This window comes from Uloborus diversus, chromosome 5 (genome assembly GCF_026930045.1).
Source record: "Uloborus diversus isolate 005 chromosome 5, Udiv.v.3.1, whole genome shotgun sequence".
NCBI lineage: Eukaryota > Metazoa > Arthropoda > Arachnida > Araneae > Uloboridae > Uloborus > Uloborus diversus.
Window position 1 is genome coordinate 71,223,287 of NC_072735.1, and position 14,207 is coordinate 71,237,493.

General features: G+C 32.3%; 1 protein-coding gene across 1 annotated transcript in view; it reads right to left on the bottom strand.

The window, feature by feature from the left end:
- LOC129221979 (glutamate-rich protein 3-like) overlaps positions 1-11,687 on the bottom strand; it is a 30,048-nt gene extending 18,361 nt beyond the window's left edge. The window contains exons 1-2 of the mRNA XM_054856387.1: positions 11,588-11,687; positions 8,136-8,192 (exon numbers count right to left, since the gene is read on the bottom strand). Of these exons, the coding sequence (XP_054712362.1) occupies positions 8,136-8,184 (49 nt within the window). The 5' untranslated portion in view covers positions 8,185-8,192; positions 11,588-11,687. The remainder of the gene's footprint in view (positions 1-8,135; positions 8,193-11,587) is intronic.
- Positions 11,688-14,207: the final 2,520 nt, after the last annotated feature.

Consider the following 14,207-nt stretch of genomic DNA (forward strand, 5'->3'; position numbering starts at 1 on the left):
TTCAATTCATAAATTTTACAGAATAAAACTAGACACACTTGCACTTTAAATATGTGTTCTATGTAATGTAAAATATTTTCAAATTGCAATAGTTCACAACGAAAAAATAATACTGAAGAAAATAGTTTTTTTTAACGAGATTTATATGAACTAAATCTCTTTAAAGTAATAGAGTTGCAAAGCGACTTACCTATTCGTCGGTGGTGGTCTTTTGCAGGCTTTGGTCACCAAAAAGGTGATTTTTATGACAGAATAAAATTCTGCCAACAAAAATTACCCATTTGGTAGAAAGAAGAAAAGTATCCAAGAAAAAAGTAAATTACCTACACAAGTTATGCGACGCAATGAATTTACATGGCGTCCTCTCGGTAGTTATTTGGTTTTCAATTTCAGTTTGTATTCCTTCCGCGAGCATGCGTCGAGAATTTGCACTTCGTACTTAAAAATAAGTGACATAGCTTCAAATTCAATCTTATGACGATACATATGCAAGAAAATATAAGACTTTAGAATTATCTTCAGTGAATTCATGCGAGGAACAAAACTTCTACTAATCCCCTTGATGAGTGTTACTTCGCATACATGAGTCAGCACTTGTTTTCATTGCGTGCTTTCGAAAGTTTCAGTTTAGATTTGCTGCTGGACTATAAAATTGTGAGCTGCGCATGCGTCGACTCTTACTTTCTTGCTATACGGGAAACGTTTTTGATTATAGCAGAAAACTGCGGAGGGCGTACGAATCTGTGTATTACGGAAAACTTTTTTATATATTCAGAGAGTTTTCCGAGATTTTTTACAGTGTAATGTTATTTTAACTGCACATCCCTCCTTCGATAAGACAGTCAAAATCAATCTCTTGATATAAAAATTTTGCTACAAAAGTCGAATTAATAGAATGTCATTGAAGAAAGTAGTTGAAAGATTGCAAAATAATATTTTCAGCACAAGATAAATTGCATTTTGATGAGTTTATGTGCACTACGTTTTTATTTTTAAAATAACCTTGCCCACTCATTGTTTTTTTTTTCTTTTTTTTTCTTTGTAAAAGTTAATTTCAAAGTGTAATTACGATTGTGCTTTTGCTATGAATATTTTATTCTAACCATCGATTGTAGAAATATTTTAATTTTTTTTTTAAACATTTGACTCAACTGTACTGAATTTTGAGAAAAACCTTTTGTTGTAGTTATAACCAATGTTAATTGGTTGTCACCGTTATTGTTTTGCTTTCCTGGCGCGCTATTTAGCTGTATACTTAGCAACAAAATAGTAGGGGAAAGGGAGGCACATGTGAACATTTTTTTTTTTTTTTTTTTTTTTCATTTTTCTAAAAATATTATCAATTTTTCAGCGCAAAAATGTTATCACGTTTGAATAGTATTTTCTTTCTGTTATGGAATTTTTTGAGATTTTTTCCAAAAATAGTTTTTTACTTCACGGATTTTTCAAAATATGTCTTCAGTTCACACGTGCCAATAAGGGGGGCAGGCAGATGTGAACGAGCCTGGAGCACATATGACACCATTAGAAAATCATACCATTAGAAAGAAAGGTTTGAAACCAATATTGAGTCAGATTATTGTACAGAAAGTATGTTATTACGAAAATATTTACTCCGAACTATAGATAATTTTGCTCACTGTAAAATTTTAAAGTTTCGTAACATGTTCTGAAAACTGGATAGACCAGAAGAAACTTATGAGACTACTTATTTCAAAGAACATTTTATTGTGTAAAGATTATTGCTATTGCGTTTAAGCTTCATACAGAAAATGAGAATGAACTTAAAAATTATTTTAAACTTCAATTTTTCATTAAAGGAAAATATAGTGTCTTTTAATTTAATGTAAATATTATGTTATACTAAACCAACTAAAAACTAAGACCAACTGGTGAGTTACAAATAAATTTAAAAAACTAAAATTATAATAAAAATAAATAACTAAATATTTAATAATAAGAATAACAATTAACAAAAAAATTACAAACTCATTGTAGAAAAATAATAATTTTAAATATTTACTCTTTTTTACTTCCTTTTACAAAAAAGGAAGTATTGTATTCGCGAAAAACTTTTCACTCAAAAATTGGCCTTAATTTCCATTTTACTCGCCCCCGAATGAAAGTTGAGTTTTTTTTTCAACCCGATCACACGTGGATATGTGCCTAAAAACATATAGACACCCGAAGTATCCATTTTGACGATCCCCGAGTTAATTACAACGAGGTTTCTCGTGACGTCCGTATGCACGTATGTATGTATGTACGTATGTGCATATGTATCTCGCATAACTCAAAAACGGTATGTTCTATGAAGTTGAAATTTGGTACGTAGACTCCTAGTGGGGTCTAGTTGTGCACCTTCCCTTTTGGTTGTGTTCTGATGTTCCAAAGGGTTACACCTTTTTGGGATAAAATCATTACTAATTTCAATGCAAACTCAAATGCTGATATAATTTGGCAAACACTTGGCAATATATCGCCAAGCTTTTGGTCGCCAAGTCTTGTCTTCAACCTGGCGGCAAATTTGGCGGTTTTTTTTTTTTTTTTTTAAATCTGGTTTTAATTTGGCCATATTTCGATATTTCGAGAGCAAACCATTGAATCACATTAAAACTGCCAACATTGGGAAATTTACCTGTATAAAACGTTTTCTTTGCTTCGATAAACAAACTTAATGTAAAAACATTTAAAGTGTTTCTTTGCTTACTCCGAGGCACTATTATCATTTAGTTGGAGTAAATGGAAGTCATGTGATGCACATATCAGCTCGTTTAATATTATTATTATGACGGAGAGGATAATGGAACTCTGTTCACATGAGACCCTAGATGTTGTGTTCACAAGTGCCCCATCATCTACTTTAGAACTAACTTGCAAAAATAAAGAATTCTTAATTAAATAAAAAAAATAAACATCGTCATAACTGGACAAAATGTTCATTTAATAGTTCACGATAATGAAGTTTAGCTTATTAATTAGCTGATAATTTGTTTTCACGTGAGAAAGTGATAAATTTACATCAGCAGCTGCTAAAACAAAGAATCTGTCACCTCAGGAACAAACTGACTCCTTGCTCTAAACGTTTGCCCAATAAGTACAACCGCTACTGCCGTTACTTAAGAATGTTTCAAGATTTTTTGCTTAACGTTGTTCTAGCAAAACATACCATGTTCACATAAAATGTTAAAAGGCAGACATTCACTTTGAAGCACTCTAAATTAAAATTTAAAAACATTTTTTTAAAACAATTTCAATTAAATATCTTCGATCTAATCCTGTGTTGCCATTTTAGCCTCAGAATGGGTGTTAAAAACAATTGTTAGAAATTCGATTGCTAATACATGTAGGATTAATGGCAACGGATAAAATTAATATCAATGAGCAGTATTAACTGTCTTCGAAAACGAAATAGCAGCAAAAGAGCAAGCATAATTAGAATTTTATCGAGCCAAAAATCAGTCCTTTCGATTGTCATCAAAATTTTAATAGTGCGATTATGTTTTCATTGCTTAGTTGGAAAAAGAATTCCAAATGTTTTTAATTACTATGTCCGTGAATTAAGATCCTAAGACAATGAGACCATGTTGAGTGGAATTTTTCAAAATTCTTATTTTATTATTATTATTATTATTATTATTATTATTATTATTATTATTATGATTTAACCCCTAACTCCCGGCCGTTCTGGAGAAGATGGCATGTAAACAAACGTGCGTTTTTTTCTTTCTTTCTTTCTTTTCTTTTTCTTTTTTTTTTTTTTTTTTTGAATTCAAAGGATAGTTTTTGGAAAAGAAGTGGAATAGCATTTCTGGTTACAACGAAAGCAATAAGAGACCCTGTATCATTTCATAAAAGGAGCTTTCTAATTAATAAAAGCAAGACGTATAGTTCGCAATTTCCGCAGAAAATCTAAATGAATTAAGGAAAATCATAATATTCCACTGTGTTATAACTCTATAAACTGTATGTCACGTGTGCTTATGTCAGTGTTATAGCATTATAAACTTTATACATAGAAAATACAAAGTTAGATTGTTAAAAGGTTTACATCATAGCAGGGCCGTAACCAGACTTTGGCTTCGGGGAGGGTTGTACCTAACATATTCCTCATGAAATCTAAACGATCAATTAAATTTAATTTCATTCATAAATTCTACTGATTTTTGTTGCAATAGGCTATTTATGGCAAATAAAGATGCCGCATCTATATAATAAAGGGGAAAAAACGTACACACAACATAACCTCCCTTGTACCTCTATTAAATAAATTGATGTTTATTCGATAACTCAAAATAATAGATACGTGTACTCATATACGTGCATTCAAGTTATTACCTCTCAATTTACATTTTTTGATGTTCATTAAAACTTGATAAATGATATTTAACTGCTGTAAACCTATTTTAAATACCTATACTCAGTGCGGAGATGCGGAGGGGGCGGTCCGCCCGGAGTGGCACTTTTCGAGGGGCGGGAAATTGACCATTTTGAAGTGGAAAAAATAAACGTCTTTTTAAAATAAGGAAATAATAGTTTTAATCTGTTACTGCAGCGAAAAAGAAAATCTTCGAATAGTAAGACTTTTGCGTCACTACCAGATTAAAATTACTTTTATACAAAACTTTCTGCTTTCTTTCAAGAACTTTCAAAAGTCTTTCTTAATAGCATATGAGTACAATTCCTTGTTTTTTTTCTGAGGGGCGGCAGTGGACAGTTTCATGGGACCAATGTTTTATTAGACTGTAGAAGTTAACTCCAGGCGGAAAAAAAAAAGAAATTTTCCAATTTTCGGTTTAAAAAAGAGTTAACATTGGATTTTAAGACAGTTTCTTGAAAACCTACACTAGTGAAACAAAAACTTTTTTTTTAACTCTAGGAAAATGGTAACAGGAGTAAGAAAGGAAGGAGAGGGGGGGGGAGAAAAATGGTACACGAAACAACTTATTGCTCATCACATGGGTGGCTTTATATGTTGCAGAGTTTACTTTTATTTCTCATTCATTACAAGAATTCTCTATTTCAAAAGAAGTAAAAGGTATCTCTGTTTTCTCTGTTCTGAGAGTAGAAAAGTTATCCGACAACGTTGGATCACATGGTTAGTGTATTCCTTATGGAAGGTAAGCGAATTTCATTTTCAACATTTTGCTTGGTCCCTCAACTTGGACAAACATAGTGTAAAATTGTTTTTTAGAGTATTCAGTTTCAAATAATTCCGCTTGGGAACCTCTGCTCCTACCACTAATCTAACAGGGTGAAAGATAGCTTCAAAATGTTTTTTCGAGAGAGAGGTCTCGAATTTTTCATCCCTTTTCCTGATATCCCCAAAGATATTGCTTAGAAATACGGTTTTAGACATCAGTGCTTAAAAATTTCTGGGTAGAACCCCGAACCCTGTCTTTTCCTCTACCGTAACAAACACTGCCAAAAAGTACACATTTAGGCATTTAAATTCTGAAAATTTTCCTGGAGAAAACCCTTCCCCTTTCTTTTAAGGTCTCAACATATAGCCTAAAATTACGTTCTTAAAACTTCGTTATCAATTTGTGAAAACAGCATTTCAACCTTGACTATCCTTTATCTACTAACGTCATCAAAGATAGCTTAAAATACGTTTTTAGAACTTCGCTTTCGTAATTTTCCCGAGACCACCACCCTTAACCCCCTCCCCCCTTTTCATCTAACGTCTCCATAGATTAAAACTGCGTTTTGGAAATTTCAATCTACAAAACTTTCCGAGGAAGGAAAGCCAAACTCCTCAGACCTTTTCTTAACGTCCCCAAAGATAGCCTAAGATTTCGTTCATAGAAATTTGCGTGGGTGTGAGAACTTTCTAATTCTTCCTTCTCAAAGATGGCCTAAAATGAACTTCAGCTTTAAGAAAGATTTTCAGAGGGAAACCTCTCTCTACCCCTTTTGCTCCTAACATTATCAATATCAAACAAAGCCTTAAGTTGGGCGTCAATTACGCAAATTTTTCCATGAGACAGCTGTCTGGCTTCACAACATTTTTGGTGCCATTAAGTATTAGGGAACCCTTTAACGCCACCAAACATAGTCTAGAATTGAGTTTTTGAGACTTTGGAGCAGAACAATTTTCAAAGAAGGAAGCCGAACCCTCCCATTTCAGTAAATCGCCAAAGATATCCGTAAAATTGATTTCAATTCAAAAAATATTTCAGTAAGAAACCTCAGCGCCTATCTCGCCTACAACGATATGCCTATTTTCAAATTGTCCGACCACTCCCGATTTTTAAGCCTCACCATAAAGTAGCCTAAGCTGCATTTTAAACCTTTGTTTTCAGAACATTTCTTTGCAGTGCCCACCGATTCCCTAACGACAACAAAGAAACACTAAGAGAGACTTTAGTTGTGAAAAAAATCGGGAGCAAAACTAACCCGCCCTTTCGCTTTGCTGGTTGCAATTTTTTACGTAAATTTAGCAAGTTTTCTATAAGTGTGGGCCTTCTCCCCCGCCCTCCTTTCTTTTTTTTTTCCATTTTCAAGTATGTAGAAATTAATTACGTCTTTTTTGTCTTTAATTAAATTTATATTTTTAATTTAAACACCCTTGACAGCTTAATGTATTAGCTATTTCACAGAGAAAGGGCGGCAAATTCAGGAGCTGCCCTGGGCGGCAAACACTCAAGCTGCGCCACTACCTATACTTAACATATTTTTATTATAGATATAAAATATTGTCAAGTATAGATGTTTGTTCATTTTACATTTAAAGAATTTCAATGTTTTTGTTAGTGTCAGGTTTTCTAAATCTAAAGATAAATGCTGTCTAGTTTTTTAAGAAATTGTGATCGCAGTAACTGCAAAAAATAAGGTAAATACTGCAGATATAGCATTGAGTTTGTACAATTTTTCAATAATAAAAGTTTCCTTTTTCAAATTAAATTGGGAAAAAAATAAATAAATAAATAAAATAGCAATAAGGTTGTTTTTTCTTCAAAAAAAAAAAAAGTGCCAAAAAGTCTTTTTTGGAATGATTTTGAAAAATTTCGGGGGTTGTTTGAACACTAAAAACCCACCACTTGAATGCGGCCTTGTATCATAATATGCAGTGTTATTGTATCCACATGCACAATAGTGGATTTTAGGGGGCAGGGGGCCCCTGCCCCCCCCCCCCAAAGAATGAATTAATTTAATATGTATTTATTATTTTTAATTGACTTCTTTTTCGCATTTTTTTAAATATAGGTCATTAAAATGAACACACAGCATATTTTGAATAAAAGCATTTTTGTTTGCTAAAGAAGTAATACTGGAGTCAGAGTCAAAGAGTGGCAGAATACATTTAACTCACTGGTTTCGAATTCAAGGGAACGTATTATCGCCATTCGTCTACTAATTCTTCTTTGATGGAATCAATAATTAACATTCTTTTTAAAAATGTGTATGAGCACCTAAAAGAGTCATTTTTATCCAGGAAGCTATTTGTGAAATAATAGACTTCTTTTTCATGTTATAAAAAATGCAAAATGAAAGCAATCATATGAAATATGATTATTAATGGAAACGGCATGTAGTATCAATATGTTATTTCAACTGTGTCATGGCTTTAAAAACAAATCAGCAACTGTGTTGAAATTCACACAGAAATAGTTTCTGAATTCTTCAATAAATTTATATGTTATGAAGTTATGATTTGTTGCTCAAATAACATTTTGTAGTTAAAATATAAATTAATTTATGAAAACTTAAATGAGGTATGGGTTTATTTAATAACTTTGCCCTCGATGTTCTTAATTAAAACCGCTCATTGTATAGCATCTCGGTGACATTAAATTGGGTTTAGTACTTAATTGGCTTGAAACGTTGAAGATGTTTTCCGTCCACATTCAAAGCGTATTAATGCATAATATTCATGTATTTAGAAGTAGATTCATTGACCTGAAAACCATTTAAAAATAAAGTTGAAATGAAAACTTAGTTGCGAAACATCGAATGGGGGGGGGGGGGAGTATTCAATTTCCCGGTTTCCCAAAAGATTTTTCTGTATCCCCCCCCCCTGCACATGCATAAACTTAATAATCATATTATGCTGAGTCACGGCATTTAAACTTTATATTAGCAATAGTAAACTGTTATAAACTGCATATTACATTGAAATAATTTTACTTTACCTTCTATAAACGCAACAGTCAAGAACAGCAATAATATTTTAATGGCCATCTTTGCTCCTGAAAATTAAAAGATAATAATTATGATAGTTAAAGTTTTACATAATAATAACTTGAAAATCGTCATGCTTAAAAAATATTTGAATCTACGTAACGTATAAATATAGTGTTTTTTTTTTTGTAAATTTTTGTGCCAAACTTTTAATAAAGACAAAATAACAGTTATATTATTTGAAATCAAAATGCTCTAAGCAGTGATGTTCAACATGTAACGTCATCAAGTAATGCAACTGCTGCTCATGTAAACATTGTTGACAGGCCCGTGTCCAGATGTTCATAAAGGGAGGGGTTTTAATCTTACCAGTAGGGGGGGGGGGAGAATTCAACCTCCTTACAGCTTTTAGTTTTACGACAAATTGCCGATCCCAGTATGGCGTTTATTTCACATGTAAGGACTGCTGTATTCTTGAAGGATACCTCTAGCTGTACAAGTTACCAAAGTATTCCTTCGTTTCACAGATTCGCTTTAATCAAACTTTGCTTGCTTCTTTTTAATTAAATCTGTTTACTATGTAGTATATTGCAATGAGTATTAAAAACTCTTCACAAATTCTTTTATAATGTAGAATGTATATCAGGTTGTTATGTTCTGAAATAATGCTTAATAAACTAAACAAGAAAGAGCTCTTTGCAGATGCAAATTACATAGCCAAGCACAATCACTAATGCATCTTCATAGATGTAACATATGCCAAATTCACCATAAGCTCCTTACAATAAGCAATATTCTTTCTTTGCATTGGTAGATCATTCAGTGGTTCGTCCGCCATACTTTTTCCGAAATATTACATCAGTTTGTAAGGCTTTAGCAGTTGTAAATCGCAAAAAACTTCAGAGAGAAAATTAAAATAAAATAAAAACGCTGAACGCAAACTTTCTCATTAAAGTAAATTTAAGTCAAATATACATTTTCTTCATTTTGCTTATTTTTTCCCCAAGGGAGGGGTTTAACCCCTAAAACCCTCCCCTTGGACACGGCGCTGATTGTTGAGTCATAATAAAATGTGCATTGCAATGATATTTATATCTTCTTTTCACTTGTTCTGCACTGCAAATTCAAAGTAGACATTGAAAACACGTTAGGAACAATTTAATTCAGCAAAAGTGTTCCAGTTGCCCGGATGTGCACTAAAATGTGTTCCGAATATGCTCCGTTAAAAAGAAAGTGCACTGAACTGCGCACCAAATGTGTGCCGCTCAGGATATTCATTAAATTTTAAAATAGGAACACATCTGAGAACAGATTGGGGGCTCATTTGAGAACATATTAGAAACATATTTTGGCCCATTTGGGGAAATTATCTGTTTCTTTCGTACAAATACTATAATTTCAACATCTGCTTTTAACTAACAGTCAAAAAAAAAAAAAAATCCCAAGATGATCCTACTAGAAATTTTGTTGCAATGAATTGCTGTCGGCTGCTGTCGCGAATGCCATCAAAGGGGATGACTTTCCTTCTGGTCGAAAACCGAGCATTGCCCGACAGCGGTTGAAAGTTGCCCACGAGATTGCTGTAAAATTAACCATTGATCTCCATTTGTTCCAACAACACTTTCTACGTCACAAAAAACATTTTGGCGGTTACACACAATGCCATTTACAGATACTTTACTTTGCTCGAGAACCCATTGATTTTTTATCCATCTTGGATTGAAAATGTAAAAAACTAAATGGCAAAAAATTGTTGATGATCAAGGTAATTATTTCATTGATTAAAAATTTTAAAAAATCTAACCGATTTGATTGAAAAAAAACGACATTACTTCCTGGTTCCGGTTACCCTGATATCAGAGTTTGGTTTACCTGTAAGCTACAGCTTATGGATCCTCTTAGTTGGAGCCACCAACTCTCTCAAAATTGCACGATTCGTCCCTGTAGAAATGCTAAGTACTTGAGGGAAAAAAAGCATTTTCATTTGGAAAAGCGTGTAAACATTGAACATCTGGGAAAAAATAGTTATAAACTTTGGATTTTAACATTTATAACGATTGCGAAGGGGGTGGAGGAGGAGGAGAGGTCCAATGTGATTAATCCTGCTCCTTGCTACATTCTGCATCAAAAATTTTAAACTCTTAGCTATCACGTTTCTGTAATATTTTGATTGAGATAATTTTTTTTGACTTATATGTTTTATATCTTGCTAATTTATTTAATCCCGAATTCAGTATTTTGGAAATTCTTTTGTAATTTCTTAGGGTTTTTTTTTTTTTTCTAATTTTACTGCGCACACTGTCAATTTGTTCACGACGAGAAAACAATATATCATTCTCTCGATTCCTTTTTTATTTTGTTTTCTACACTACTCATAATTCAGGGGAAAAAACTAATGAGAAATATACTAATTTTTTTATTATTTTTGTTTTTAAACTTAAAATAGGTGTTTCTTGCAAAGTTAGAACGATTCTGTAAAACTTTAAAATCAAGTAAAATCTCAGATACTGGAAAGTGCAAATGAAGTGCTTTAAATAATTTTAATTGTTTTACAAAACTAGAAAATAATTAAATAAGTCATAAATAAATTGGAAAGTAAACAGTATAAGAAACAGTATTATCTCTTGGGAGGGAGGGAAGACATCATAACAGTCCTCAATTAATAAAAAACTATCCTATACGAAATTTTTAACATGAATTTTGTGATTAATTTTTGTACTTTTTATGGTTTTTTGCCATTATTAATGACTTCTATTTTGTATAAGTATTACAATAATTACTTATCTTTTTCTTAATATTAAAATGTTCATTTGTAACAGTTCTTAAACACCAAATAAATTGTTTTTGTGTAGTTATTGATGAATTTATTATTATTTTTACATTTTGAAAAAAAGGAGAAAAAAACCTCAGTTCTACGCAAAAGTTTTTCTTGAGTCGATAGTTTTTTTTTTTTTTTACTTTTTTTTGTAAATGAAAACATACATACATACATACACACACACACACACACAAAAAAAAAGAAGAAGAAGAAGAAGAAGTAAAGAAAAAGAGGGGAAATAATTACCAGTCCTTAAACAAAATTCACATATTTTTAGCGGTCCACAATTACAAGTAAAGGGAAGGGATGCGAAAAAAAATAGGAAGATAAGGAGGGGGAGGGGATTCACCACCGGTTGACGATTTTTTTGTTCTTTTAAAACTCTCGCCGGTCCGCAGGTCAAAAAAGGTTGACAAACGCTGGTTTAGAAAACAGTAACTGTTGCCAGTTATTTTAAAGAAATCTTTTTTAATTTTATTCATTAATTTATTTATTTGTTTCAAATTCTGAACACATCCTTTACTGGGGTGTGTTCATTCACTGGTTGGGACGCCCCAGTTTAAGAAAGAATAATATACGAGCTATGATAGCACAATCATCTAATTTACATTTTATTTCACTTAGATTCAATAAAATGGATCTTACCTTATAGTAGAAAGAGTGCAGTATTTCGCTAAATAACTCTGTATGTTTTTCTAGAAAGCACACTCGGTATCCGAAATGGCTAACTGAGAGAAGAAGTTGTAGATTTTGTGAGTTTTGCTTTCAGATGGCGTCAAAGTAAACACTGCAATGATTTCAATTTGTATTAATAGCAAACAGCTGCATCTATCTTTTGTTTGTATTCAACTCTTTCCTACGCGACAAGTATATAAAAACAGATTTTAGAGAACCGTGTTTTCCACAGTATTAAAACTTGTAACTTTCCTCAATCACACCCCGTTGCAAGTATCAGTTGACATTAGAAGTAAGGTTTAAAATAATGAAGTGAGTGTATGTTTAGTACAATGCGACTTCAGCGAAAAATATATTCTTACTAATATTATATATGCGAAAGTTTGTCTGTATGGATGTATGTATGGATGTATGGATGGATGTATGGATGTTTGTTACTCTTTCACGCAAAAACTACTGAACGGATTTTGATGAAACTTTACAATAATATAGCTTATGCATCAGAATAACACATAGGGTAGTTTTCGTCCCGTTATGGGGGGCAAAACCCCCTTAGGGGGGCAATAAAACACAATTTTTGTATAAATTCTCTAATATTGGGATGAAAAAATACTTGCACATATTTACATTATATGTCCATCGAAAGCTCTGATTTTTCTGCTGAAGATGGCACCTGTTCGAAATTTCTAAGTAGAATAAAAAACGAGTTATGAGCTTTTTAGATCCATGTTCGAAGGCTTTCCTCAACTCAATACAGTATTTAGTGTATCATCTCAACTCCCTGTCGATAGCGGCAATTGTTGTATTGTTGACTATCTTTGCTTTTCGTGACTGTTCAAGGCTTTTCTCAAGTCAAATCTTGAAGTAAGATTTTTGCACAAGATTGGCAAATAATACATGATTTGGCTGATCATTTTCCATTTAAACGGAACTTTAATGTAATTAATGGTTTTATTATTATTTATGCTGATTGAACACTTACTCATTATCCAAACAACCAGCAGATCGCCAAAATTTTTGCAGAAAGATTTCCGTAGCTGATGCATTTGGCAGTTTTTTCAACGTTGCTGTTTTTGAAGCCGAAGACTACGTCATAATGTTTCTCAGCTTTCACCATGTAAACAAAATATCGCCAATCAAAGAATTTTCAAAAGACTGTGTGACTTTTTTACTGTGTTAAATAATCCAGCAACTAAATTAGGCAAATCCATAAGCAGCACAAAAACTTTCATTAATTTTCCTTTTTGCACAATTTCAAACAATCACCAAATTGTATTACTTATTTTGGTAACATTTCGGATGAAACTGTTTAGCGCCATTTTATGGTGACCAAAAATATCTCAGCATCTGGCGACGACATCTCTGTAACGAAAATTAATATCATATCGTTTTACAAAGTAAGGAAAGAATGGGGGAGCATCATCGAAGGTAACCCGAAACGACTTTCGCAAATTCGGTAAAATCGCACCAAGAGCCACAAGGATTGAAATTTCCCGAAATAACTAAAGCAAGTATAAGGGGATTACGAGCGCAGCTACTTTTTTTTAATCACTTCGTACTTCATTAGCCATATAGAGAAGGTTTTAGACTCCATGTTAAAAAAAAGTATCAACAAATTAATCTTTTTAAATATGAGAAGATTAATTTCATGTTTTTTAAATTTGTATATGCTTAAATATAGTGCATTCGTTTCTAAATCAATACTACTTTGTTCTTTATACTTATTGCTATTTTAGTTTTATGGGTAAGGAAGAAACTCGATTTTTAATCACGTCAAAAAGATGTGTTTTGAATTCTTTCACTCAAAACAGAAAACAAAAGCAAGTAACGATTTTTTCTAATAATTATTACTGACCCAGGCAACGCCGGGTATTTTTGCTAGTAATAAATAAAATCTAATGTGAACCCCACACTACTTATGTACTGTTTCGTCTATTGAATAATCAATGGTTTTAAATAACTCAAAACAAAGGGCGCGTGTGCTTATCCACGCTCGTTAGTAGCAGTATTTAATTAATGCCTATTTTTTTTTTAAACTTGATTTTCGTAGTGGATAATAAAACATCTCAAATTCAATGAAAAATATCCTTAATAAGGAGGGATTTAAAGTTTGGTGCACCCAAGTTCAAAATTTATTATGTTTTTAACTTTTATCAGATAATTTGATACTTTTTGTTATTTCAGAATCATCAAAAATATCCCTGTAAATTATAACTGCACTTTTAACTAAGAAAACCTCTGTTTCCGAAATTTTATCTTGGAGAGAATTTGAAACAAAATCTTTGGATTGCTTCATAATAGAAAATTCGTTTTCAGTAGAAGACGAAAAACAAGAAATTTATATTGCAGCTTGGTTTTTCAAGCTACTTGTCAACCTCTTATATCTCGCAGCATCAGCATGAGGCAATACCCATGAAAATCCTTAATTCTCAATTTTGGAAAGATAATTAAGAAACAGAAGAAAATGCTTTAAATTTACCCTTTTCTGCACGGTACCATGTGCTGATCTTGCATCCATTTCTGTCTGCTTTTTCCAACCACGAGGAAGAGAATTTCGTTTTCAGTAGCATTTGAAAAAAAAAAAAATTAC